Source organism: Gaeumannomyces tritici (assembly GCF_000145635.1).
Source record: "Gaeumannomyces tritici R3-111a-1 unplaced genomic scaffold supercont2.5, whole genome shotgun sequence".
Lineage (NCBI taxonomy): Eukaryota > Fungi > Ascomycota > Sordariomycetes > Magnaporthales > Magnaporthaceae > Gaeumannomyces > Gaeumannomyces tritici.
The window spans coordinates 2,802,810-2,829,378 of record NW_008804549.1 but is presented as its reverse complement, the minus strand read 5'-3'; the positions used below and the strand labels follow the sequence as shown (position 1 = coordinate 2,829,378).

Sequence of the window (26,569 nt, the reverse complement as noted above, 5' to 3'; positions counted from 1 at the left end):
GTCGCACGGGACTATCGCCTGCGCCTTCGATTCGCCAGCGTCTGTCGTGTCGAATATTGACCGTAACTAGGTGGAATTCCCCCTCCATCTCGTCCCACGCGGGCTGGGAGGTCCCGCGGCGGCCCCTTGGGCTCTTGGTTCGGAACAATGCTGTGGAACTGGCGGGTCGCCCTTCCCTTTGGGATTGATTGCGAGCGAGTGCCGTTTCTTTTTTGCCTGTGCACAGAAAGGCCGTCGCACTCGGTCTCTGCCAGTTGTGCAGCCCGCTTGCGGGTGGCGGTTGGGCACCCTGACGATTGGGCACCCTGACAGAATGGTGCTACACAAGACAGGGGAAGGGTGGGGGGGTCAGCTTGAGCCCGTTTTTCTCCGTCGCCTTTCTCATCCATTTTCGGCTCAACCTGCTTTTTTGCCGCATTTGACGGGCAGTTGTGAAAAAGTGAACCGTGGATTTGATATCTGCCTTGCGGGCAACATCCAACAATTCCAATTCTTCTTTGGGCCGGTCGGGCTTCACAGCCCGATCTACCTCCAAGGTTGTCAAACATGTGACTTCTTGCAAATCCCGGTTTTATACGTGATCGACATGTAAGAACATGTCTAATGGATGAAGGTCCGCTAAGGCGCCAAGCCCATGCTTGCTTGCAAGCCAGGACCAACTATGTGCCTAGGAACGGACATGTTTTGAAGGTTTACTGTTAATTGTGATGCAGATTGGAGATTACTGGGTATACCGTGGACCTATCTAGAACGCTAGGCAGAAGCAAACATGTCAAGTTCCTTTCCCCCAAACACCTGATTTTATCCTTGAGAGCGCCTTTTGAACTCCACACAAAACCCGCCCAACGATGAGATGATGAAAAGACGAGTATAAAAGCATAATCTTAGAAAGGTCAACGACCTGTCGAGATCCAACCCCGGATCCCTCAACCGATGACCTCGCTTCGCTCGAAACCAGCAGGCCGGGTGAAGGCGACCGGGCGTTCCTTTCCGCCCTTGTAGTCACTAACGAAGGGGTTCGGGTCCTCCTTCTGGTCGAGGTTGCCCAGCGTGTGGTTGACGCCGCGGTGGTTGGCCTCGTCGGCGCGGATGTAGAGCAGGAGGTCGCGCATGGTGCGGTGGCCCTCGGGCATGCCCCAGTAGGCCACGGCGATCTCGGGCACCTTGAACCCCGGGTCGGACCAGCGGGGCAGCTGGCCGGCCTCGAGCTCCTTGATGCTGCGCGTGTACGTGTGCACGGCCTCCTCCTCGAGGTAGCCGACGAAGCGGTGGCAGATCTTGGGGCTGATCAGGTACGCGACGAAGAGCGCGTTGAAGTAGACGCCCTGGGCGCCCAGGATCAGCATCTTGAGGAACCAGCCGGGCTCGCACATCTTGAGGAAGGTGAGCAGGTGCATGCGCTCGTTGTAGGCCTCCTCCAGCAGCGTCTCGATCCAGCCGTTGTCCCGCTTCATCCGCCGGAGCGAGTGCAGGTGCCGGAGCATGCCGGCGACCATGCCTGGGACGCCAGCGATCGACTGTGCCGTGGTAGGTAGTAGCGTGTTAGGATGTGTGGCTACGTTTGACATGACATGAAAAAATATTAAAAAAAAAAAAGGTTGACATACCTCAAGGAAGATGTACCGCGTGAGCCACTGGGCCTCGGTCAGTGGCTTGAGCCCCTTGAGCTGGTCGGACGACATGGCGCTGGCCCGGTCCATGAACCAGCGGCTGGTGCGGACCAGGGCCCAGGCGAGCTTGTCGCCGGCCGTCTTGGGCTCGCGGTGGCCCGGCACGACCTCGGCCATCTGCTTCTCCGTCATCTCGTGGTGCGGCCACGACGGCGGCGTCTGCCGGATGTACGCCGTCTCCTTGGCGGGGAAGAAGTCGCGCAGCCGCGCCGCGCCCGTCGTGGAGAAGGGGCGAGGCGCGCCCGGGCTCGCGGCGCAGGCGGCCAGGCGGAGGCCGGTCGGGTGGCTGCCGCCCAGGTGGTGGGAGAGGGGCGCCGCCACTGCCTTGCCGAGCTGTGTGACCTGCCGCGGCGAGCAGAGTCGGGCGTTGACTCTTGGGGCGAGCATTGTGGTGTGAGCTATGATGTGAGGAGGCTGTTCTGGACTGAGCTGGGGCGAGCTACCGATATCCTGGGTCAGGAAGGTAGGGATGTGAAGTGGGTGGTCAATACCTAGGCTATAAATCTAGCCAAGGGTTGTTGTTGTCAGATACTGTTCAGTAAGGGCTATGATAGCCTGAGGAGCAAATATGCCGTGTTCCTGGACGACCACGCCGTTGCCCAACAAACAGCCTAGTTTTATATGCGCATGCAGGGCACGTAGGTAAGCAACCGGCAAGCACACGACAGCACAGCCCAACGAACACACCCGGGCGTAATCGGCCCAGCACGGAAGAGATCGGGCTCGTATACACAGCCCTAGCCATTGTGCCGGGGAATGACAAAAGCTAGTCGGCGACTCGCCGCTCAGCGCGGAGCATTATTTGTCTTGTTTGATGCCATCCTGTTTTCGGCGGTCGTTGGCCAGGCTTGCAAAGACCCCCATTCCCCCCTGGCTTTGCGGCGACTTCGCTTGCCTAATCGGGCGGTCGGGGAGCCAGTCGGGGAAGTCTCCCAGGGCTGCGGTTCCGTTGCATTTTCGCTGTTGTCAAGCACGTGCCGCGTGCTTCGCCGAAATCTCGCCGTTGCTGACATCCAAATATGGTATTTTGGCGTGCCCGATGGAGCACAAGGGAGCAAAGCCCGTGGCTAGGTTGGCCTGGGCCGCATTTGACTCACAGGCTGGTTTGATTTAGCTAAGATGTTTCTGGTCGCCATCTCGTTACGCTCGTGTACTGTGTGCCTTGCTACTTTTCAATCCCATGATCACGGGTTAAATACCTTGCATTTCCTAGATTATTTTCGCTTTTGTCCGGGGTCTATCCCCGTCCAAGGTAATCATGGAGCAAATTCATCGGACTTGCCGTCCCAAGTGCGACGACCCGAGCCCTGACATTTGACCGCGTGTGTGTGCTTTTGGTGGGCTATTGTGTCTCTTCTCCATCCAGCCGTTCTCTGGCATTGGATGCTAGTCTTGCCTGCAAACGGTCGAGGCATGGGGGCAAAGCTGAGCACGATGCAGAAGAAACTCGAATAAAGCTGAGACTTGCACAGGCGGGCTGGCCCAGGCAATCAACGCCGGCGGGTCCTGCCCCGTTTACCCCTCCAGAGGTCTGGTGTGTGCATGGAGGTCTGACGCACACTTTTGGCAGGAGGCTGCCCAACGAATCCTCTGCCTGTATTTTTTTTTTTTACGCACATGCGTCGGGCGCAACAAACCTCTCCTCTGGCCACTCTCCGCCAGACACTGAACCTCGCGATTCTTCTGCCACTTTAGCGCTCTTCGAACCCTCTGCCGTTCCCCAAAAGGAGTGATTCTATCGCCCCGCCAAACAAGTCAACATGGCACCTAAGGAGTGGGGTAAGTCGAACTTGGTTATTTTCCGCATCGCCATCCCCGCGCTTTGGTGTTGAGGGGCAGCCTGGAGCGCCGCCGTGATCCCCTTCACAGTTTTTCGTGTGGGCTCTCGGCTGGCAATGCCACCCGAGATCAGATATCGCCCACATACATCGCCTGCACATAGTCTCCCAGATTTGCATCCAAGTTAACGGGGCCTCTGGATCTGGCTCGATATAGACGATGAATCCTCTGGAGAGTCCAGCTCCGAGGAGTCCGCGGGTGGCCCTGCCGCCGTCCAGGTCCGCCGCAAGTTCGACGACGAGGAGGCCGACGACGACGACGTGCTCGAATCCTGGGACGCCGCCGAGGACTCCGAGGTAGAGCGCGAGAAGGCCAAGAAGGCGGCCGAGGCCAAAGCCAAGGCCGATGCCGAGGCCGCAGCAAGCAAGCTCTCCAAGGCCCAGCGCATAGCCCTGCGCCAGCAGCGCCGCAAGGAGCTCGGCGAGGAGGATGACAGCGAGGAAGAGGAGGACGAGGCCGCTCGCCGCCTGCGCCTGCGCCAGACGGAGAAGGAGAGCGACCTGAAGCACGCCGAGGACCTGCTCGGCGACATCGGCGTGCCCGCAGCCCGCAAGGCCGTCAGCAAGGGTGCTGCCGTCTCCCTCGACGGCAAGGATCCCACCAAGACCATCGACATCAGCACCATCCCCCTCTTCAACCCCACGAATAAGGCCCAATGGGATTTGCTGCGCGAGACGCTCGTCCCGATCCTGGCCGCTAACCCTAAGCGCGCCGGGTACATAACCTTCCTCGAGGAGTTGGTCAAGGGGCTGGCGCAGGACCTGCCCTCGGACCAGGTCAAGAAGATCTCGAGCCGCCTCACGGCCCTCAGCAACGAGAAGATGAAGGCGGAGAAGGAGAAGAAGGGCGTCAAGAAGACCAAGGCCTCAAAGACCAAGACCTCGCTGGTCGCCACCAGGGCCGACGTCCCCGACACGAATACATACGACGAGGGCGGTTTTGGCGAGTGAGTTGCCCTTCTCGAACGGCCTTGCGTATCCTGGGGTTCCCGTGACTGACATGTCTCCTGAAACAGCGACGACTTCATGTGAACGAGACCCCAAGCACTTCTTTTTTTACGCCTTTTTGCGGTGCGAGCAACCCTATCCTTGCCACAGCGCCACAGCGCCTCTTCCACCCCTTGGAAACGACAGCAATGGAAACTCGGGACGCTGTTGGGTTGGGCGAGTTCTCGGAACACCCCTTGACCCGAACGGGCCGGGCCTGTCGTGCGCGCTCGAGTGGGCGTTGCAACCCTCAGAGGGGCGGGAAATCCAAGCATTGTTTGCGAAAAGCGCGTGCCTAATTCGCTGCTAATGCCGACAGCTCGTGCCGGAGAGGAGGAAGTCGACAACAAGAGAGCGGGCGGGGGATCTGGATAGCATAGCGGCTTGTTGCCACTCAAAAATGGCTCCATCGAGGCCCTGGGTTAGGATAGAGGAAGCCGGGCGGGGATCTTTTTTTACGACGCATCAAACCATATACAACATGGTCGGGCGTGTCATGGTGATCATCATTATATGCGGTCGAGGGCGGACCAAGTGGTCACGACCCCAAAGGACCTTCCAAGACTGAGCGAGACCTTTGGCATTGGCAAAAAGAGAAAGCAAGGTGTCGTACGTGTGTCTTGTTTTAGGGGAAGCGAGATCCTGATCTTGTGTTTTTAAAGGCAAAAACAAGCATAGACGACAACTGCTAGAGACAGAGACAGATGGTACATTCAAACTCGCGCAATGGGCATTGTAGACATAGAAAATCTGCATTGGAGTACATGTTGTACCCGAGGCGGGCTTTGCCGCGCTTCGTTCCCTTTCCGCTTGCTCCTTCATACATGTTCGATGCTTCGCGTCAAAAAAAAAAAAAAGCTAAGGGCCAAAAAAAGAACATGATTAGCTAAACAAAGAAAATATGAAATATGAAGAGGGCGGGCCTGGCCTGGCCTTGCCTCCTGGTTTTTGTTTGTTTTGTTCATTGCCTGGAAAGAGGGGAGGGGAAACCACAAGACGACGCCATGCTGTGCTGCCCGAGTCCATTTCATAAACCACCCTCATCCAAAACTTTTCGTCGAACGAGACCTGGTGATGATTTCATCGTCATAAAGTCGGTAATAGGTGAAAAAAATGGAACGAGGGAGCTGCTTCGCGCAAGGTTTCCCCGTGATGGGGTCATATAGACGAGTTAAAAGGAGATTCGTGAGTATGAGCCGTTCGTCGGCGGTTAGGGAGGTGTCGAGTGAGAGTGAGAGGGACGCGAAGAGAGCGAGGGTCATAAAAAAGAGGCGGAAGAAGGGAAATTGGGCAATAAGGAAACAGTTGTCCAACAAGTTTCCTGCGGGGTATAAATTGCGAGGGCATCCGCTCCCTTCTCTAGACTGTCTAGTCGAGAAAAAGGGAGCCAACGTAAGGTGCCGCTCTGATGTTTTGCATGCATATATGGTTGTGTTTGTGTCCCCAGAGAGACAATAGAGATGCGGCACAATGTTCGCCGGCCGATTTAGGCGGACTAGATCAGTCGCTCTTCCAATGGGCCGTCATGCCCGTGTCCGGGTCGTCGCTGCCGAGGTACAGCTCGACCGCGTACATGGACATGGTGGCGCCCACGTTGACCCAGCGCCATATGTTGCCGCCGGCGTCCCCGGACTTGAGCGTCCAGCCCAGGTCGCCGACGCCGTCGCTCGAGACGGAGAAGTGCTGCAGCAACAGGCTCGTGTAGACGGCGATCAGGATCGAGGGAGAGAACCACGAGAGGAAGCCGAACAGCTTGCTGGCCGCGTCGGCGTCCTCAAACGAGGGCTCCTGCATTAGAGCGCGCGCACCCGACTCGCGAACGGCGGGTATTATGCGCGTCGCGCAGTAGAAGACGGTGATGCGGTAGGCGAGCGAGATGATGACGGACGGCGTGATGGTCTGGAAGGCCGCGTACAGGAACGTGAGCGACGAGCTGACGGCCGACGGGAGGTTGCCCAGCATGTGAAGCAGCGTCGAGTACGACGCCATGATGACGGGGGGCAGCGGCGGAAAGTCGGGTTGCGCGGCGCCCGGCTGCGCATCGGCAGCGGCAGCGGCGGCACCGTCAGACGGCATGTAGTCGGTGAAGATCTGGTAGACGCAGAGAACGATGTAGGCGAAGAGGAGCGACGACTCGACCGGGTTCCCACGCCCGCTACCGATGCCGTAGGCACCAAGGAAAAAGGCCGTGGTCATAGTGACCCCGATCAGCGTGGCGTCGCCATTGTTGATCTGGGGGAAGTGCACCACCCTCCACAGGAAGTATACAGCGCTCGCGATAACGGAGGCGGAGAAGACGAGGAGAAGGATCTGAAGAGCAATGTTAGAAACCGAGCACATCAGGAAATGGATAGATATCCAGGGATGAGCGGATGTGACACTTACGATCCACGTATCGCTCCTGCCACGGTTGACGAGCCACCTCGTGATCTGGCCGGCGGCCTGGATGACCAGCAGGCTGCAGAAGCCCTCGAACAGCTGGAAGACGGGGCTCGAGTAGCTTAGGCTCCTGTCCCAGCTGCCCAGGGTGACTGTCTCGAGCACGCCGTGCTGGCCAAAGAACCAGTCGTGCCAGCTCTCAGGCGCGCGCGTGCCGAAGCCGGCGCGGCCGAGGGTGCGCTGGACCCAGTCCGCGCCGGCGGCGGCGGACTGCTTGTCGTCGACCGAGAAGCGGCTCAGGGCCCAGATGAGCAGGGTCGGGATGACGACCCACTGGGCCAGGCGCAGGAGCCCGCTCAGGGCGGCGCGGAAGCGGGAGCCGCGGTCCGGGGTCAGGAGCTTGGCCGACGAGTAGAGCAGGTAGAAGGTGAAGAGGGCGAGCGAGTAGGCGAGCCCGGCGTCGCGGCCGCCGACGTCAAAGGCGATGGGGATAGAGAGGACGATGCTGAGGAGGAAGACGGCGCCAAACAGCACGCGAAAGAGCCACAACATTATGCCGTCCGGGGCGGCGGCCGGGGCCAGGGTCTGGAAGGACGGCTCGCCGGCGTAGGCGTAGGCGTCTTGGCTGCACAGCGGGCAGCACTCGCACCAGTCCCTGCTGCTGCTGAGCGAGTTGTTGGTGTTGGCGTACGCGTTGGCGTTGGCGTAGGTGCTGCTGCCGACGTAGGTGGTGGTGGTGGTGGTGGTGGTGGTGGTGCTGCTGCTGCTGCTGGGAGGCGGCCCGCGCGTTCTCCTCCTGCCCCTCTCGCGCTCCCTCGGGAGCTGCTTGTTGGGCGCTCGCGCGCAACCCAACGCGAGGACGAACGTCCTCGGTCGCTGGGTTCGTCGATGTGCTGATATGGGGGATACTGTGCCCGCGGTCCGAGGCCCTCGAGGCAACGGATGGGCTTGGGGGCGCGGAAACGGGACACGAGAGGCAGACGTGGGGGAGGGCGAGTCGGGGGTCTCTTGTATGCGGGCGGAGAGGTCGGTCGGGGGGGTCGACAGACGGCGGCAAGTGGCGAGTGGCTGGGGTGGTGGTGGTGGTGATTTGCTGGTGCCGAGGTCAGAGGAATGGCGGTGGGCGTGTTCGTTTGGCCCTAAAGCAGCAATGAGGTGTTGTCGCGCGACCGCTTGTTCTGCATCCAGCTGCAGGGGGTGGGGTTTTGGGCAATCGTGCGGTTGGGCGGTCAAGGTCAAGGGTCGGCCTGCAGCGGCGTGCAGGAGAAGCGCACAGAAAATAGCCCACGAGAGGGTTTATTTGCCTTTGGCGCCGTTTATTGCGGGAAGCCCAGACGTGAAGGGCCTGCAACCTCTTTCGCCCGCTCCAATTTTGCCGTCGACGCGCCAATTCCGAGTCTACAAGGTGACAAAACAAGAGGCTGGTGTCGCAGTTTACTGATAGAGAGAAAAAAAAAGCTGCTGGCTGGTAGATTGGCAAGAAGACAAAAATCCTAGTAAACAACCAGAGTTGCTGGCCTCTCCAGCAAATGACGCTCTCCAGTTGCCGCCAAAGGGAGCTCAAGCTTCGCGATTTGCATGTGGGTGGGACCCATTTGACGGGGGTTCCAGTGCTCTCATTGCACAATTTCTGTTTTCTTTTTTTTCTCGTTCACTCCCCTCGTTCCCCCAACCATGGGAACGCCCTCCTCCTCCCCTGCTCCCGCCACTCACAGCAGGGCTCGACGTGGAGACGTGGCTGCGGTGTGTGCTGGCTGGGTGGGTAAAAAAAAGACACCACCCCACACGGAGCAGCTCCCCGGGCCATTTCAACGAACCCGCCATCGCCGTCGTCAGTTCTGCCAACAAGCGGTGGGCAACGAGCGACATGTTTCACAAGTTGCACACAATCAACCCATACTAGCAGCTGCTCGGTGGCTTCCGGAAGACGCACGCACTCTCTCTTCGTCACTTCTTTCTTTCTCTCTTGTGTGGTAATGGTGCCTGGAAGAGCGAGTGGCTCACCTAGGTCGAGCCCATGATTCGTCCATCTCCTTCTCGTCAGGCCTCTGAGATCTGATAGTGTGTCGTCGCCACACCCACAATAGCCCGCGTGTTAATTAATCCTTCTGCGGATCAAGCCGTGCACGAGCAGCATCTCAGCCAGATCGAGCCTGCATAACCCCTGCACACACACCCGGATGCACATGCAGTCACCACCACCACAGTGTCGTCGCACATGTCACATGGCCCGACAGCAAGGCCCGCCAGCCACATCAGCAACCCCTCCAAAACAACGCCCGAGACTCGGGATGGCCCTGTTCATCAGGAGTTCAGGATCTTAGAGTCTGCTAGCAGCACCGGTCGCCAGAGCCTTGCGCCCGCCGCCTTGGGCACCAAGAGGACCATGACCGAGGCAGTTAGGTACATGTACATACGTCCAATGCTGCGCGTGACTCCCCACCATGCAGGTGTTTTATGCATGGCCCCACCCGTGAATATCATCATCACCCCCTTCCCCTCAAGATGTGCAGACACAGACATGTGAAAGCCAGGACAGGGATGGGGAAAGACAGAAGAGAAGAAGCACAAGACAAACAAACAACAAGAATATGAATAACCGTCATGACAAAGATATATGGCCGCCTCTCTTTTGGTTCGACGCCGTGCACTATATGCTACTGCTCCGTTGCTGCAAGCAAGCCCGCCCAAAGGAGTCCAGAGAAAATAAGTGATAATGAATGACCCACACCTGCCCAACCAATCTCTCGTCCCTAGTCCATGGTCGCGTTTAGTCTCTTTATCGTCCTCCTGCTCCTCGTTATCGCGTGCCGGCTCCTGGCCTGATGTCCGAGGTGCTAGCCGTCATCCTATTTCGTCGCTTGTACTGCTGCGCCGACACCCTCTCGGCCCTCTCCAGCAGCCGGTCCGACCTCTCGCCCCTTTCCCTAGCGTCTCTATCGCGGTCCCGCTCTCCCCGCTCTCCCCGCTCCCTCTCGTAGCCGCTCGTTGCGATCATGTGTTGCGCATATCTGCTGCCCCCGCCACCCCCTTGCGCGTTCTCCTTGTTCGAGGACGAGCTTTCCGACCGATCTGGTCGGTTTACGATAGTTGGCGTGGATCCCCCTGCGCCTCCCGCCAGGCTCGCGCGCCCGTATAGACTCGACGTCCGCGGTAGCCTGCTGTTAACCCCTCCCGGACCGTTGCTGTTCTTACCACTCAAGAGAGAGCTGCCGTCGCCACTGACTCGTCTCGGTATGGAGGACGATGCCGATGACACCGACGACGTAGTTGATCCTGCCCCGTCGCGGCTCCTCGGTCGAAAGACGCTTCCATCCCGCTCTGCCACAAGCGCGGCTTGCCGCTTTGGAGTCGCCGCCACCTCGATGTAGGCGGCTGTCGAGTGTGAATGGCGGTGGTGCGTGGGTGTCATCGGTGGCGCCGAAGCCGATGGTTGGAGCGTGGGTGGCACATAGGACGAGCTCGTGCGCCGTGGACCGGACCGCGAGCGAGACGACGTGCCCACCACCGAGGCGCCGTTGCTGCTCGACGATGAACCGCCTCCAATGGCCGAAACCGAGCCGCTCAGACCCAATGCGTTGCTGGCGCCATCCAGGTCCAGGCGAGACCGCAGCAGCTCCGAGGCCAGGTTGCGCACCAGCACCGCCGGGTCTTTCTCGGCGAGGAGCTGGATCTGCTCAAAGAGGCCGCGCAGCTGCCGTCCGCTGCTGGCAGTAGCCATGCTGCTGCCATTATCCGACTCGCAGGCGTCCATGATGTTGCGCACAAGTCGCAGGAGGTTCAAACGCACCTGCGCCTTCTTGTGACACAGCTTCTGCCCAAGGCCAGAGTACATCTCCGACTTTGCCAGCGACGCCGCCAGCGCCGGGGATAGACGAAGCACCTTGATCAGCGGCTCCAGAACTCCCGGGTCAAACGAGTTTGCCTTGGACGTATTGAAGCACGACGTGATGGCCTTGGTGAACTTGCCCTCCAGAAGGTGGTTCTCCACCTTGGCCGTCTCCTCCTGCAGCCACACCGAGATCGAGTCCAGGGCGCTGACCTGCCAGTACTGATCTGCAATGAGCGAAACATAAAAGTCCAGTCCCTTGTTCTGCCACAGGTAGCGGCGCCCCTTACTGCCAGAGTGGGCCATGTCGCAGAGAATTGGAAGCGCGAACTCCTTGGGTGGCCGATCCGTCTGCATGATCTTGAGCAGCAGAGGAATGATGCCGTTGACGGCAGCGTACTCTTGCCTCTCCTTGCTGAGCCTACACAGGTTGAACATGGTGTTGAGCACCTGATTGGATATTTCGCGAAAGTGCTTGTGGCCCTTTTTCATGCTGTAGCCCAGCAGATCTATCAGAAAGTCGATAGCATCGGCCGAGTGAAGCGACTCCAACGTCCGCGACAGCATGGATAGGTTCTTGATAAACTTGAGCATGGTGATCTGGTGGAGTGGCGACATCCGGCGGAGGTCCTTGAGAACAGCTAGGGGCAGGGGTTGTTGGTCAGCGCGCGCTCCTTGATCGTTGGGAACGGCATATTTGCTGGCTCATTGACTCACTCTTTAGAACTTGTCTCTCCGCCACAACTTCCTTGACGTAGTTCTCTGCCTGCGAGAACAAGTAGAAGATGTTCACGATCCGGCCCTCGATGAGCTCCGTCAGCTCGTCCTTGTCGTCCTCGTCCAGGACTTTGTGGAGGACAAGAGCGAGCGGGTCCAGGATCTTGCTGCGCGAGAATATCCTGCAAAAGTCGTTCTTGGGCGTCGGCCCCTGAAGCTCAAAGACGTTCCAAATACCGTTCACGCCTATCAGCACCAGGTCCCGCGAGGCGTCATAGTCCTCGTCCAGGAACTCAACCAGCACGTTCAGGCCACCGGCGCTGACAAACATTTGCAGCGTCAGGGTTGAGGTCTGGTACATTTGCCTGACGAACGCAGCAGCCTCGAGCCGAATCTCATTCGAATATTGCCTGGCCGCAAACTTTGTGATGATGGGAATTCCTCCCACGAAACACAGATTTTCTTGCAACTCGACATCGTTGAGGATGATCTGCCGTGCAACAAATGTCAGTCGAGCCGACATGATATCGAGTGCTCTGGCCGTTTACATACCGCATTGACTATTTTGAGAAGTTGCAGAATCATATGCTGACGGCTCTTGACCGTGCAGGGCTCGAGGATTTCGAGGATAGGCAGCAAGCCATGGGCGCTGATTATGAGATCTTTGACCTCGCTGTTCTCCCATAAAAGACTCAGCTAGGAGGGGTGGCGTAAGTGAGGTGAGCGTTAGTAATGTTAACCCAGGGTGTTCAGACATCCCGGTCGAGCAATGGCACCGTACCAGATCTTCAGACACAACAAGAAGCGTGTCCTCTCCCTCTGTCGTCTTTAGCGAGCGGACCAGCTCCTCCACCTTGTGGGACAGCCTCGCGTGGCGGTCTCTTGCGATATTGGCCTCGAGATCCATCTCGTCCCATCCGGGCTCCAACAGGGCGAAGGGGTCATCCTCGTCCTCGTCGTCACCCAACCACGAGTTGTTGGATAGCTTCGAGAGGAACATGCGACCGCCATCTTCAGACCCCACCTCGCTCTCCTCCCTCTCCGCAACCCCGTCTGTCGGGCCGAATATGTCAGAAAAGTCCTCGTCACTTTCGTTTTCGGCGAATCGTTGTATTTCAATGGTCGACCGGGTCCTCCGCATATTCTGGTCCTGCAGGACCGACGGCCTTGACTGAGCCGCACGCCTCATGCTTCCGCCGGTGGGAGGTTGCGAGGAGCGTGGCATGCTGGTCAGGTCCGACGGATGAAACAGCTGCGGCGAGTCCTACCAGGGAAGTCAGTACAAACATGGACACTTTTATAGAACCTGGCACGGCTCTGTTGCTATTGGAAGCATCTGATTTGAAACACAGGGGCCGGGACACCTGCCTTTGGCACGAGGCTTAGCCTGTTGTCAAATACGTGATCGCCCTCGTCAAACAAGTCCGAGTAGTCCTCAACTGACTGCTCTCGGTATATCAAATCGGGCCTTGGTGGGAGCTCGAATTTTGATCCGAAATTCAGCTTGGTTGGCGATTTTGCTTGCGAGGACGACGCTCTACTAGACCGTCTCTTCCCCGGCTTTTGCGTCTTTGCCTCCGTCTCGGCTTTCTTTTCCGATTTCTCCATCGGGCTGGGCTTCCGCGGCGTGGGTCGGAGGGTTTGCTGCGTATCTGATTCGGCCAGGTGTGAGCGGAGATTTTTGATGGTGACCAACTCGCCGTCGAAAACGTCGTCCCAGTTTGCCGACACATTCCTACTGTCGTCGATCGAGGCAAACGCCTTGAGCCGATCCGAAGATAGCAAGCCACCAAAATTGTCCTGGGGTTTTAGATGTGGAAGCTGCAAAGCGCCGGGGGAGATAGCAGTTGCAAAATCGTTGTCCCAGTTGTCATCATCGGGAATTTCTGGGGATCGGAATGCATCCGCAACCGCTGGTCGTGGTTTTGGCAGGATAGTCAGGGGCCCCCTGGCTGCCGCAACCAGATTCGCTCGTCCACCAAATGGTTGTGTTGGCGGTACACCGTCAGAGCCGATAGAAACCCTCAGGTTGTTCTCTGATGATCTGAGCGCCTTGTTCCACTGCTTGACCTCCTCAACCGCCTCGTTGAAGTTGGACGGCGCCTTGGACACAGGAGCATCACTTCTCCTGGATCCCATGATCCACGGGTGTTTGAGAAGCTTTCTTGCCGACACCCTGAGATTGGGGTCTTTTTGAAAGCACTGCATCAGGAAGTCACGGGCGGCCTATTGTTGGAAGCTTGTGTTATCATGATGCAACCCAGCCAGAGGGGATGAGATAAAGGACAAGGGTTCACCCACTGGAGATACGCCCTCGGGCAATGGTGGGTGGTCATCATTGACAATGGCGAACAGGGCCGGCATGGGCGCGAGGCTGTGGTATGGTGGTTTCCCCTGCAGGAGCTCGATTACGGTGCACCCCACGCTCCAGATATCGGACGCAGAGGTGGCACCAGACAGTTGGATAATCTCAGGGGCCATCCAGTACGGCGTGCCGACAACTTGAGCTTCCTTGTCCGCGCCGGCGAGAGTGCTAGTGGACACGCCAAAGTCGGCCAGCTTGACGGTACCGTCCTTGGTCGTAAGAATATTGGCACCCTTGATGTCGCGGTGGATAACACCCTGGTCGTGCAGGTATTGCAGCCCTTGAAGCACCTGGGTCATGTACACGCCCACCAGGTTCTCGGGGAACTTGCCGTAGGCCTTGCAGATAGAGTGAAGAGACCCATTCTCGCAATACCTAGGGGTTCATGAGATTGTGGCCAGAGATGATAAAGCGGAGCGGTGCAACTGTTACTTTGGTCACTTACTCGAGAATGATATTGAGGCAGTCCACGGTTTTCACAAACCCAATATACTTGACAATGTTGTCATGCTGAAAAGCCCAAGTCAGCAAGGTGCACTCACGAAGCGACCGATTCAATGGATAGGCCAAGCCTCGTCGCCATTGAACAGACCGTGCCTCCCCTCGAGGCGCGGAGCGATGCGAACTTACGTGTAGGTTCTTCAGAAGGTCGATTTCAGCCTGAAACAAGAAAACGTAGGAGACTCTACTGTCAGCGGAGCCTGCATGCAGGGACGGCAGTACAATCACGGTGCAGCACGGCACATATCCGGGGCCGCCTGCCGGGTGTCGCCAAGAGGTTGGGGCAGGGCGGAACGGAGAGGTGGTTGCATCGTACCTCGATCATGCGCAGCTCGCTCTTTGGCACGTCCACGAGCTTGATTTGCTTGACCGCCACTGCCTCGCCGGTGCCCCAATTGAACGCCTTGTATACGGATCCGAAGGCGCCCTTGCCGATGCAGTCTCCGAGCCGCTATAGTCCCACACCGCCTTGGCTGGTCAGTAATGTGTCGCAACTAAGAAGGCAAAAACGTGGCGCGAGGTGCCCGCATGAGAGCAGCAGGATATAAGCTGGGAGAGGGAGGGCCCAGGTGCGGGCAGAGAGGTAGGAGGGGAAGCGACGCACGTAGTCCTTCAGGCTAGGATCTTGTAGCGCTCGTTCCCGCGCATTGCTACTGCTGCGGGCTTCCTTGCGTGGTGTCCCTGGTGTCCTGCTAGCCTTGCTGCCATTGCTCCCGTTCTGCTGGTGGTGGTACACCCTCTCGGCGGAGCCGCTGCCTGGCGCCATGTCTGCCGTTGCCACGTCGCTGCCCCGGACCGGGTCAGCCCAGTCGAGGCAGCCTCCTCAGCCCCGGCGGCGATCGATCGTGTTGCCCGCAGGGGCGGGGGGTCGTCGATAGATTGGAGGCGGTCAGCGGTCCACGGAGGAGCGAGCGGTCGTCGAGGGGAGCGATCGGTGTGGAAATATATGGGCGGCGGCGGCGGTGGTGGTGGCGGCGGCGACGGAGGAGGAGGAGGAGGCAGGCGAGGAAGGGGCGGAGAAGGGAGAAAAGGGCGAGGCGGCTCGGTGCCTGCTCATTCCCCGAGCACAAGGGCAGGCAGCGATGCAGTCTGGACGTGTCCTCCAGATCTGCACATGCGGGCCCGGTCGTCGAGTGGTTATACGCTCGCACAGGCTTCGGCGCAGGTGGTTCGGTGGATGTCGTCAAGACTGGAGATTATTGCTTAAAGTGGGGTCTCCCCGGGAGCTGCATTTTTCTGCCTCGACGTCCGAGTGTGTTTTGTTCCCTTGTTCCCTAACCAAACACCGCCCACGGTCGACCAAGTCGACAGAGGATGAGGAGAAAGCAGAATAAAAGAAAGAGAGAGGAGAACCGGGAGGCAAGGCACCGCACGAGCAAAGAGGAAGGGATGAGAGAACCTAGGGAGGGGAAGAAAAAAAAAGTCGCCGGTTTGGGGCGGCGGGTATGCCTGTTCGAATGCGGTGTTCGGACCAGGCACCAGGCACCGCTGGCTTCTAGACTTGTCCCCTTGTGTTTGGCAGCGAACAGGTTCGAGGGCGCGGGAGCAGCCAAGGAAGCACGGAGGCAGGATGGAAGCTGAGCCTGGGGTTCTTGGGCCTGTCAAGCTATCGGCCGGGTTGGCTATAGCATCCACTGGGCGCGCTGCACCAATACCTAATCAGAAGCTCAGAATCAGGCAAGCATCCATAGCAAAAGCACGTCCCCAGGCCGTGCCGCTCACCTAGCGGGATGGGCACGCGATCTGGTTGGGTACCGCGCAGGACCAAAAACTCGAAACAAACAACAACGGGCGGTGAATACCCGTCCAAATTTCAATGCCTGCCTAAACCGACGCCTGGACGTCGAAAAGGGCACGCCGTTGCGGCCATCCGCCGCCGATGCGACCCTGGCCTGCCCTGCCCTATCTGCTAGGGTCTTGTCTAAGGTTGGGTAGCCTAGGAGCTACCTAGGTAGACTAGGGACGTCGCACAGGCAGGCAGCATGGATTGCCTCCTCGGCCCTGAAATGTGCAACAAGGGAAGAAAAGATTTATTCTTGGAAATAGGAGTCGTCATACGGGATGGACCGCCCCTGCAAAGAACCTGCCTAACCGAATCGAAACAAAGGCACATTCGGCACACATCGACGGGAGGCGCGGCGGGCCTGGAACTGGGTGCTCAAGTCGTGCCTCCTTCCCGCCCGAGGTGTTCTGTCCTGTCGCATCTCACTCCGCCCTAATGCAACTCAGTTTCCAGTCTGTGCCGTTGTAACCCTGACTCCTTGGCGGTAAGGCTGGCGCACCACCATTGAGATCGTTGAGCCCTACACCCCTGGTCTGCCCGATTGTTGTTTTGTTCCCTTCTGGATCAACTGCTAGATTGACGCAAGCCTCCTGCAACGAGCGTAAGGGACCGTCACGTTTGGACACGGTTAAGAGACATGTCGCACGTCATCCGTGGCGGAAATATACAGCCGGTGCTTCAAGCGAGATCTGTCATTCTGAGCTACAACGGGAAACCTTGGATATAACCCAGCAAGATCGGTAGATAAAGACATACTATATAAGTACAGTCCAGATACGAGTCTCATTTGATTGTGTGTGTACGTTATTCATCTCGTTCCTTTCCAAAGGCCTGGAGACACCCCAAATCACAAGAACTAATACAGAACATTTATCATCCGCTCAGGCCATCTCGAACGTGCCAATGTATAAATTATCATCTCCCTGCCACAAGCCCATAAATAATCCCAGTGTCCCACGACCGAAGCTGCGCAAGCCTGCGGCGTTTGTTTTCCGTTACCCCCCAATACTCCAGAGCGCCCAAGAATTATCAACGATATAGTGGAATATCAAAGCACATGACCAGAAAAAAACGCAAGCGAAGAAGAACCAAACAGTCCTCGATAGGGCTCTCCCGTGTTTTAATGCCCGGCGGGCGGGCATGCGAGTAGTGAGATCGCGAAGTTAGGCGCAGAACGGCCTTGGACACATGTTCCTTGGCTGTCTGGTGGGTTCCGTGATCTAGTTGGACGCCCGTGAAAGAGTACGACTGAGGCCGACCTCAGCCCACCACTCATCGGGAATGTCCTCGCGCCGGGCAAAGTGGCGCACTATGCGCTGCATATCACCCAGGAACTCCAGCGGATCCTCTCCGCCGCTGCTGTTGGAGCCCGTGCGACCGGCAACCTCGGCGTAAGATCGATGACCCGAGGCTCTGCCACTCCCTGGGAAGCGCGCGAGCGCAAGGCGGACGGCATCCTCGTCATCCTCATCCTCATCACCCTCTGTATCGGAGTTCTCGCAGCCGGACTCGCAGTAGGGGTCCGACACGTCTTCGTTGGTAAAAGTGTCTCGTCCGGTCATGGACGTGTTTGCCGAGGAACCGGTGGCGACGCCCTGTGATGTAGCAGCCGAGAGCGATGCCGATGTGGATGCAAAGGATGACCCCACGCTTGGCTGGGGGTCTGGTGTGAGAGTTGTGAGCAGCGTGTCCCAACCGTCCTCCGCCGGGCTCATGCTAAGGCTACGGTTGCGGTCACCGAGCCCGTCTAGCCGAGCCGACTGTATTGGCGCAGTTGTCATCGCCGCCCCAGGGACGTAGCGATCCGGCGAAGGGGATAGATGCGTCCGCTCCTGGACCGGATTCGGCCTGTCTAGGCTACCTAGATCCGGAGGCGGCGGCGGCGGCGAAGGAGGCGAGTTGGATGAGCGGCCGACATTTGAGCTGTAAAGTGAGCGCGGCGATATGCGACTTGTGATGAGAACTCGTGCCCTGTTGCGTGGAGCGCGCGAACCCCGTGCCTAGCAGCGCAAATAATTAGCATGGCAAACGATAGGCAGATGACGACGGTCTAGTAGCTCACATCTGCGCGACGAGGGGCTTGGGCGCTTCGCTCAACCCTTTCACGCTCCTCGCGCCCGGATACAGTACGCATATTTGACGACACACCGCGATCTGCCAGGGACACGTCGTGGCCGGCGCGTGTGTAGAGGTTGGCCCAGCGCTCGCCAATGACAGCGACGGAACGCTCGTCGAGCCCGCCTGACCGTCGTGCGACTGCGTCATGGGGCAAGGCGGGGCGCAGAGATCGCGCGCCGGCCCGATTGCTCGGCACCGACGGGGTGGCTTCCCGAAGAGGGTTGAGCAGTCCAAGATCCCACGGGGGCACCCGGGCCATCTCGTCGGCGGCCGAGATGCTCTCACGCGTCAGTCTGCCGATCTCCTGTGCCAGGACACGTTGCCGTGCCTCGGCCCACTCGCCGCCTTCATACCTGCCACGGTAGGCGCGACGGATGGCCGACCTAGAGTGGACGGGGCTTTTCGGCGGGGGCCGCGACCGAACATCGGATTCGACGGGGGCATTGTACAGCCTGCAGAGCGTTGACAATGGCGTCTTGTTAGATGACTTGATGACGTTGGAGATGCGGCGCGTTGGAAAACGATTGCTGCCCGCGCGAGTGCGAATTGCAGAAAGCCACCAGTGGCGGCAGTCCGTAACGCCATCGCGCAGGGGGGGCAATTCTGACCGTCTCGTCACTTCTCACGTTTCGTGCACATGACGCCAGCGCGATGCGATTTGGAAGGAGTTGGGAGATGCCAGCGGTGCGCCGCGCGCGCGATGAGTGGTCGGATGCGTGGCGCAAGGTGTTTTTTGAGGTCGACTTACGGGAGACCCATATTTGCAGGCGTTCGGAGGCGTGGCTTTGGGGCGTCGGGACTGAGGATAGAGAGCAAGGCTTTGACGGGGCAAAAAAACGACGGCAAGAAAGAAGATGGAAGATAAATGGTAGAAGGGCAAAGCCCAAGATGGAAGTGGCCGATGGGCGGTGGGCGATAGTTGCCGAACGATAGTCCTTCGGGTCGCGGCGTGGTCCGGGCTGGCGCGTTCCCCACGAGAGATTGGAAGCTTAGGGAAAACAGGGAATGAGAGCAGAGATGTCGGTCGGCTGGGCGGGAAGTGGGTGGTTGACGGATCAATTTGGGCTTCGTTTTTGAGTGGCGGCAGCCGGGCGGGGCCATGCTTTCGTGCAGCATGCTCCAAACACGGACCCTTATGCTTGGTACCGGTGTGCACGGGCCATTTGAACAAGGTACCCCATTGTTCACCCTTGGTTTGGTGCGAGTCGAGGTACCACCTTCACGGCGGGTGGATCAGCCTTCCCATGTTTGCGGCAACCGTTCAGGAACCTCCCCAGTCACGAAAACGAGAGGCTGTCGCTGCTGTTTGACGCTTGGTGGGCCGCCACGGTCAACAACTCTCATCGCAGCAAGCCGAATCAATGCTGTGAGTCACTGGCAGCACGGCGGGCTCGCTCACCTTTGCGGTATCAATATCCTTCTTCGCCTCTTGTTTTTTTTTCCTGCCTGCGTCGCCTGGTGAACCGTCACAACAACCCTGCAACGACAGAGATCAACCCTGCCGAGTGCATCTTCTCATTCCGAACAGAATGGACACACCACCTCCCAACCATCTCATCGTTGTTTGCGGCCACGCCATCTGGCTGGGCGGGCCGCAACAGGGACAGGATGAGTCTGAGTGGTTGATCGAGAGCTACAAACGGGGCGAGACCCCAACCTTCATCGAGCACATCAAGGCTGGCCTCCGTGCACTCGGTGACGATGACCGCTCCGCCTTGGCGTTTTCCGGGTGAGGCTCCGACTACCGCCCCCAAAGTCACTCGACGTTCTTCCTTACCCTGACCAGCGGTACATGCCAGTGGCCCGACATGGAAGGAGACTGCTCTCTCTGAGGCGCGCAGCTACGCAAATCTCGCTGCTACGAATGGATACTTTGGCTTGATATCTGCCGACATTCCGTCAACAGACGGCACTCGGCAGCATCCGCTATCGCCCATCCCGCTCTCTCCCCGCATTATCCTTGAAGAGCAGGCACTGGACTCATATTATAATGTCCTCTTCTCCGTCGTAGCCTTCTGGAGGCGGTATGCGACGTGGCCTGTGAAGCTCACTGTCGTTAGCCACGCTTTCAAGCGGATGCGAATTGTGGATGCCCATTGTGCGGCCATTGGCTTTCCCATCGACCGCGTCAACTTTATTGGTATTAACCCACCAAATCTGCCTCCTTGGCTCCAAGCAATGGAGCAACTGGATGGGCCAGCTGTCCCCTCGACTAGACATGAAGAGTCTGTGTCGGAGGAGAAGGACGAGGTGATGGCGAGAGGGATTAGAGAAGTTATCGGTCAATGGACTGATGATCCCCATGGGGCTGGGGAGGCTCTCGCTAGGAAGCGGCAGGCTCGGAACCCTTGGGGAATAAGCCAGCGACTTTTCCATGACGACGAGGAAAAGCTCAAGAGCGGCATTGAAACCGTCATCCTCGTTGATGGTACTGAGTCTTTGACTATTGCTCCCCCATCTGGTGCCGCCTGGAGGAGATAGCGACCAGAGATGGGGCTGGCCGGGCCCTCATTAAAATAGCATATGCCAGCCTCAGCCAATTTCGATGCGAGAGACCTTTCAAATCCTAGACACATTCACACCACCCGCTTTGCTAATGCTGCTTCCTGCCTCCGCCGCGGCCGCGTGCACAATAAACTTGACAGCGTCCAGCACCATATCATCTGCGAATTCGTGGCCCGCCTCTGGGTACTCACGACTGTCGAAGCTCACGTCTAGTTCAGGGGCCCATTGGTCGCACGCCTTCCTAAAGAAGTTAAGGAATGGTTCCGAGCAGCGGTACGGCACTAGCCTGTCGGCGCCTCCATAGCAGTTAAGGATCTTCTTGCCTCGCAATCGAGATGCAAGAAACTGCCTGGCTTGGCTTTCCCCGTCAGGGGGCAGCGGCCACGTAGGCTCCTGGGTTCCGAAGATCAAGCCCTTTGGGTCAAACTTCCTGCAAGCCCGGACGAGATCCGGAGGGAAGTCCTTGCTGCCCAGGAAGCTCGCTCCGTTATCAGCAGCGCTGGCTGTGGCTAGCTTGAGTTTCTTGGCGCGGTCGGACATCAGGTCTGGGCATTGTAGCAGCTGTCATTTAGCAACCAGTACCACTGGCTTTGCTGTCTTTACCACCCAAACACGGGCCCGGATCGTTTGAGGCGGCGCTGACTTACACATGTAATCGGGGCAGCCAATGATGGACACGCCAACCCTGACCCGCTCATCCGCGAACAGGAGTTGCCAAGTGCCGTGACCGCCCAGTGAGACGCCGAGTACGTAGTGAGAGTCGATAAAGGCATCTGGCTTCTCGGGGAAGAGACTTCCCTGCAAAAGATCGATCAACAGGCCGACATCCACCACAGAGCCGGCGACCAAAGCCTTCCGAACCGCGATGATGTCACGGTCAGCTATTATGGCAAATGTAGATAACAGGTCTTATCCGATAAGCTCTCGTCACTTACAAACATGTCCTGCGCGTGAGCGGCGTTCCCTTGCGCCCAGCTCTCGTTGGCCAGCGGGCTGACCTGGCGAGCCGAGTGGTTGCGCTGGTCGAGGGCGATGGCGAGCAGACCGCGCTCAGCCGACCGCGGGTGGTCCCGGAATGCGGCGACCGAGCGGGCGGCGACGTCGGCCATGTCGGCCGTGGTGCAGAGGCGGCCGTGGAGCAGCCAGAGTATGGTCACGCGCGAGGCGGTGGACGACAGCTCGTCGAGCCCGTAGACTGTTAGGGTATGGCCCGCGACATGGCGTGTCGCTGCGGCGATGGGCGGCGCGGGTGGCAAAGAAGACTTCATCGTGTTTGGCGTGGCTGCTGTCTCGTCTGTTTGCTAAGGAGTGCCTCAGAACCACACGAGTGCTCTTTGAGTTGGGAACGTCTAGGGCCAGGTATGGTAGTTAGGATATATAGTCCCCTGTCAGCGATGCCCACCATGTCATTCGACTTGCGCCCTATGTCATTTGTTTGCGGAGGCTGACGTGAGGGGCGGGTGAGGTGGGGTTTCGTTTGTATGAGCTTCGCATCCATGGTGTTGGGCGTTGAGGTCGGAGTCAGGTCCGACCTCACCCCACAAGCAGCCACGGGAAGCCGCCGCCGTCTGGTATATACCCCGGAGCTTGGCATTAAGAGCCGTGCTTTTTTTTTCCAAGATTGCATGGCCTTGTCGTGGGAATCAGAGAGCACTTTCATTGCAAGACAACTTCGATCCACTATTTCCCGTAAAGGAGCTTAGCCATCATGGTAAAATAAAGCCATTGAATATAAAATCTGTCTTCGATTTTGACATTGACATGACATGTGAAAAGGGATCGAGGTCGCAGCGAAACCCCACCCCCGGTTTTTTCTTCTCCGGTATCGCGCTAAGCAGCTGTTTGACAACCACTAGACAGCGCCGTGATGAAGCTACCTATGACAAGGTGATAATTGCGCCGCCGGTATACATTGCGCGTTTAGCAGCAGGAGGTGCCGGGATGTCCAAAGCCATGGCGGCCGAGTCTCGGTCACAGTCGCGGCCGGTCGAAACACCGGGCGCGGGCCAGAACTACAAGGGCTTCGTCGCCGGGGTGTTTAGCGGCATCGCAAAGCTTTCGGGTGTGTTTTGAGAGGCAAAGATACCATAGCTCAAACCCCATCCCATGCCCTGAGAACTCATCCGTTGTCAGAAACGCACACGAGCTAACCGGAACTACAACCCAGTCGGCCACCCGTTCGACACGATCAAGGTCCGCCTGCAGACCACGGACGCGTCGCGCTTCACCGGCCCGCTACAGTGCCTCCTGCAGACGGTCCGGAACGAGGGCTTCGCGGGGCTCTACAAGGGCGCCACGCCGCCGCTGGTCGGCTGGATGTTCATGGACAGCGTCATGCTGGGCAGCCTGACCGTCTACAGGCGCCTGCTCCGCGAGCACCTCTTCGACCCGCCGCTGCACCCGCCGCACGACGTGGTGGCCCACGGCGGCAGAGGCGCGCCCGACACCCTCCCGGCGCACGGCCACGGCGTGGCCGGCATCCTGGCCGGCGCGACCGTCAGCTTCATCGCGGCGCCCGTCGAGCACGTCAAGGCGCGCCTACAGATCCAGTACGCGGCGCGCAAGGCGGACCGCCTGTACGCGGGCCCCCTGGACTGCGTGGCCAAGATACACCGGCACCACGGTGTGCGGGGGCTCTACCACGGCCTGGGCGCCACCCTCCTCTTCCGGGGCTTCTTCTTCTTCTGGTGGGGCAGCTACGACGTCCTGTCGCGCTGGATGACGAGGAGCACCGACTGGGGCGCGCCCGCCGTCAACTTCTGGGCCGGCGGGCTGAGCGCCCAGGTGTTCTGGCTCACGAGCTACCCGAGCGACGTCGTCAAGCAGCGCATAATGACGGACCCGCTCGGCGGAGGGCTCGGCGACGGCACGCCGCGCTTCCGCAGGTGGAGGGACGCCGCCCAGGCGGTGTATCGGGAACGCGGGCTCAGGGGATACTGGAGGGGCTTCTTGCCGTGCTTCCTCCGTGCATTCCCCGCAAATGCTATGGCTCTCGTGGCTTTTGAGGGAGTAATGAGAGCACTGCCATAGGGATAGCATGGCGCCTAGAGTGTGTAAGGCAACACAACATTGCCTGAAACACAAGCTCGGCATGCTCCAAAACAGATGGCCTCTCGAGGCGCCAAGCATGGTGAAATTACAATACCACAACAGCACAAGGTCGCAAGAACCCCGAGCGCCTAGATATCACGGCATCGACAGGCAGAGAACAGCATGTACTTGCAACCGCAAGCCGATGGCTCCCGTTTTTGGTATTTTTGTGGACGACAAAGGTCCCCTGCCGCTATCAAGCTAGCAATCCATCCCTTGCCTGTTCCGTTCCCAAACCCAATAGAGAAACCCCAAGAACTCCAGTGATATGCGTAGAGATTCGTTTACTCGTCATCCTCCTCGTCGGCATCGTTGACGACGTTGAAGAACTTGAGCTCGTAGACGCCCTTAGAGGTCGAGACGACACGAAGCCAGTCGCGGAGCTGCTGCTTCTTGAGGAACTTCTTGGTGCTGCGAAGCCGGATCGGCAGGCGTCAGCTTTCTGCAGGTCAGTGGTCGGGGGGAGTCGCGCGGCTGCTTACAGGTACTTCAGGTAGCGGCCGGAGAGGTCGTTGTGGGCAACGATCTCAATCTTGCCGTCGGGGATCTGGGAGATGACAATGGTCTCGCCCAGCTGGCCGACGCGGCCCTCGACCTTGATCTTCTCGTTCAGGAACTTCTCAAAGGCCGAGATGTCGAAGATCTTGTCGTTAACGGGCTGCGAGGCGTTGATGACGAACTTCTTGGTCGTCTTGCCAGCCTTGCCGGCCTTGCCAGCCTTCTTCTAGATTCGGGGGAACACAATCAATCTCAGCCTACTGCTTCACGCCATCGTCTCGGGGAGACCAGGGAGCGCACGAGGCGCCACCCCGACGAGACTGGGCCAACAGCAAAGCCAGTGTAGATCATGGACGTACGGTCTGAGGGGGAGCCATTTCTTCTGGTTTTTTTGAGTACGGAACGCAAAGAGGTAGAATCCTGCGTCTCTTTTTTTTTCTGGTCGCGATGAAGTACAGGGTCAAAAACGAACAAAAAAAAACCTCCAGCCTTTCCAATGGCGGGGAATTTTACTGTGGGAGTGGAGCGATCCAAGGCGCTTGGTTAGGGCAAAGAATTCAATTGTGGCGGCGACTTAAATGTGGCTGACCAGGACCCAATGTGTGGCTTGTGTTTCCCGAGATGCTCCGCAAGCACGCTCCGGGCCGCAATTCGGGAGCCAATCGGCTTATGGCCGGCCACGAGGATCGAGAGTCTCTATGCTATTTGCTTGAGGAGATATCTATAGGTAAGTACCTGCCGATTCACTGCCTGTGAGCTGGAGCTATGTGTTCCACCAGTATAAGTCGGCACAGGCACTTGTGAAGCTTCAGAGGACCAACAACAGACTTCCCGGGGAAACGAAGATAGCAGCAGAGACTACCATTGCTGCCAATACTGTCCGTTTGGCTTCATGGGCTTTTCGCTAGATCTCAAAGAATGAATGGTGCAAGGCCAGCTGAGATCTGTTGTTGAGCAACTAGCAAATCGAATGAGATCCTTGGCTCATACGATTTTGTGCTCAAGAAATTCGTTGCTAAAGTGCTTCGGCGCGCTCCAGATTGCTCATGCAGGGATCCTCGGGGGTGGACGCGCGTCCACCCAGAAGTAGGGTCTTGGTATTCCCCATTATGAGCTCATGAATCGTGTGCGAGTGCCAAAACAACCCAAAAAAATCAAGGAGTGCTCAACCAGCCCCGAGATGAAATAGAAGCTTTTTGTCTTGCCACCCCCGTCATTAGTAGTTCTCCTGAAAATCATCAAGAGCCGGCTGTTGCGGCTGAAGGACGGACGGCAAGACGGCTATCAGTGCACGTTGGCAGACTGGGAGCCTCGGCAGCACCCGTGGTGGTGCTGTATCCTGGAGCCTTGTCTGCCTGACAACCTGATTGGCTCATTCGAATTGACAGGAAACAAAGTCACGGAGTGTGAGCTAGTCTAGGACGTGGGAGCCTCCCAAAATAGACGCCACGAAGTTTTCCCTGTTCGGGTTGATACAATGGCAAGGCACCTTTGAGTTGGCGAGATGCGCGGACGTAATTTGCGACAATCCATCGCGGTTACAACCGCAACGACTCTTTCATGCCACTCGCAAGATGAAAAGCAGACGCCCGGTGGTAGCCCTCAACGGGGCTAAATGCACACGCAAATGCGACCGCGACCGAGCCACAACTGTTACGTGCTGCTGCTTCGTCGTCTATCTGCGCCACTCGGGTCCCCGCGGCCTAGGCACAAGAATGACGGGTGCTTCTCACATGGGGGTTTTTCCTGGTGTCATCAGCCACGTCCACCGATGTCATGGAATTCGTCAAGGCCTGGAGGTGTCTGGGCCTACTAGGCGAGGGCGTGTGGGGCGCAAGCAGGGAAGCAGCGAGCTGATGGGCCGTGACGTAGGCGAGGCGCCCCTGCCAACCCATGTTGCTTGGGCTTTTTTTCTTCTGTGCCGAATATCCACCACGCGGGTATGTCGGGTCGGGAAGGCGTGCGTGTGAGACGGGACTCCGAGGAGCTCCGCCTTGACAGGAGCCTGGGGGTGAATCAAAGTGTGCTTTTCTGGGAGGGCTGGGGCGACTGGGTACCAAGGACGCACCAGACTAGGTACTGTGCAGTTACAAGCTGGCCAGCCATCCCAATCGCTACGAGGAGCGAGGTACAGTAGGCGTTCTTGGCTTCATCTGTGACTGCACCTAGCCGCAAACAAAAATGCCGGGCCAAAGCGACCGACGGTGAAGGAAGGATGGGAGCAGATGCAATGCAGTGCAGCGCATGCCCTCGACACTCCCTCCCGTGACCGACCCCCCCCCCCNCCNC

At 58.4% G+C, this 26,569-nt stretch overlaps 9 protein-coding genes across 9 annotated transcripts; 3 read left to right on the top strand and 6 right to left on the bottom strand.

Annotated features, from left to right (window-relative positions):
- Positions 1-680: 680 nt before the first annotated feature.
- GGTG_09944 (alternative oxidase) lies at positions 681-2,238 on the bottom strand. Its single transcript, XM_009227804.1, has 2 exons — positions 1,608-2,238; positions 681-1,517 (listed from the first exon to the last, which is right to left on the bottom strand). Exons 1-2 carry the CDS (start codon positions 2,055-2,057, stop codon positions 927-929), a joined length of 1,041 nt encoding a protein of 346 aa, XP_009226068.1. The 5' UTR covers positions 2,058-2,238; the 3' UTR covers positions 681-926.
- Positions 2,239-3,265: 1,027 nt separating this feature from the next.
- GGTG_09943 (hypothetical protein) lies at positions 3,266-5,283 on the top strand. The gene is made up of 3 exons (XM_009227803.1): positions 3,266-3,449; positions 3,666-4,455; positions 4,525-5,283. Exons 1-3 carry the CDS (start codon positions 3,431-3,433, stop codon positions 4,538-4,540), a joined length of 825 nt encoding a protein of 274 aa, XP_009226067.1. The 5' UTR covers positions 3,266-3,430; the 3' UTR covers positions 4,541-5,283.
- On the bottom strand, positions 4,981-7,629 carry GGTG_09942 (ER membrane protein). The gene is made up of 2 exons (XM_009227802.1): positions 6,881-7,629; positions 4,981-6,805 (listed from the first exon to the last, which is right to left on the bottom strand). The coding sequence occupies exons 1-2, from the start codon at positions 7,424-7,426 to the stop codon at positions 5,996-5,998; spliced, it is 1,356 nt and encodes a 451-aa protein (XP_009226066.1). The 5' UTR covers positions 7,427-7,629; the 3' UTR covers positions 4,981-5,995.
- A 1,797-nt stretch (positions 7,630-9,426) lies between these two features.
- On the bottom strand, positions 9,427-15,971 carry GGTG_09941 (STE/STE11/CDC15 protein kinase). Its single transcript, XM_009227801.1, has 10 exons — positions 14,891-15,971; positions 14,603-14,737; positions 14,416-14,445; positions 14,231-14,295; positions 13,722-14,160; positions 12,789-13,646; positions 12,202-12,684; positions 11,973-12,116; positions 11,421-11,910; positions 9,427-11,344 (listed from the first exon to the last, which is right to left on the bottom strand). The coding sequence occupies exons 1-10, from the start codon at positions 15,050-15,052 to the stop codon at positions 9,675-9,677; spliced, it is 4,476 nt and encodes a 1,491-aa protein (XP_009226065.1). The 5' UTR covers positions 15,053-15,971; the 3' UTR covers positions 9,427-9,674.
- A 767-nt stretch (positions 15,972-16,738) lies between these two features.
- On the bottom strand, positions 16,739-19,200 carry GGTG_09940 (hypothetical protein). Its single transcript, XM_009227800.1, has 2 exons — positions 18,132-19,200; positions 16,739-18,069 (listed from the first exon to the last, which is right to left on the bottom strand). The coding sequence occupies exons 1-2, from the start codon at positions 18,444-18,446 to the stop codon at positions 17,290-17,292; spliced, it is 1,095 nt and encodes a 364-aa protein (XP_009226064.1). The 5' UTR covers positions 18,447-19,200; the 3' UTR covers positions 16,739-17,289.
- Positions 19,201-19,444: 244 nt separating this feature from the next.
- On the top strand, positions 19,445-20,775 carry GGTG_09939 (hypothetical protein). Its single transcript, XM_009227799.1, has 2 exons — positions 19,445-19,916; positions 19,987-20,775. The coding sequence occupies exons 1-2, from the start codon at positions 19,717-19,719 to the stop codon at positions 20,666-20,668; spliced, it is 882 nt and encodes a 293-aa protein (XP_009226063.1). The 5' UTR covers positions 19,445-19,716; the 3' UTR covers positions 20,669-20,775.
- Positions 19,984-22,238, bottom strand: GGTG_09938 (hypothetical protein). The gene is made up of 3 exons (XM_009227798.1): positions 21,628-22,238; positions 21,340-21,544; positions 19,984-21,237 (listed from the first exon to the last, which is right to left on the bottom strand). The coding sequence occupies exons 1-3, from the start codon at positions 21,958-21,960 to the stop codon at positions 20,747-20,749; spliced, it is 1,029 nt and encodes a 342-aa protein (XP_009226062.1). The 5' UTR covers positions 21,961-22,238; the 3' UTR covers positions 19,984-20,746.
- A 32-nt stretch (positions 22,239-22,270) lies between these two features.
- On the top strand, positions 22,271-23,989 carry GGTG_09937 (carrier protein YMC2). The gene is made up of 3 exons (XM_009227797.1): positions 22,271-22,403; positions 22,469-22,754; positions 22,860-23,989. Exons 1-3 carry the CDS (start codon positions 22,401-22,403, stop codon positions 23,720-23,722), a joined length of 1,152 nt encoding a protein of 383 aa, XP_009226061.1. The 5' UTR covers positions 22,271-22,400; the 3' UTR covers positions 23,723-23,989.
- Positions 23,780-24,776, bottom strand: GGTG_09936 (60S ribosomal protein L22). The gene is made up of 3 exons (XM_009227796.1): positions 24,640-24,776; positions 24,265-24,506; positions 23,780-24,193 (listed from the first exon to the last, which is right to left on the bottom strand). The coding sequence occupies exons 1-3, from the start codon at positions 24,655-24,657 to the stop codon at positions 24,067-24,069; spliced, it is 387 nt and encodes a 128-aa protein (XP_009226060.1). The 5' UTR covers positions 24,658-24,776; the 3' UTR covers positions 23,780-24,066.
- Between the last annotated feature and the right edge of the window lie 1,793 nt (positions 24,777-26,569).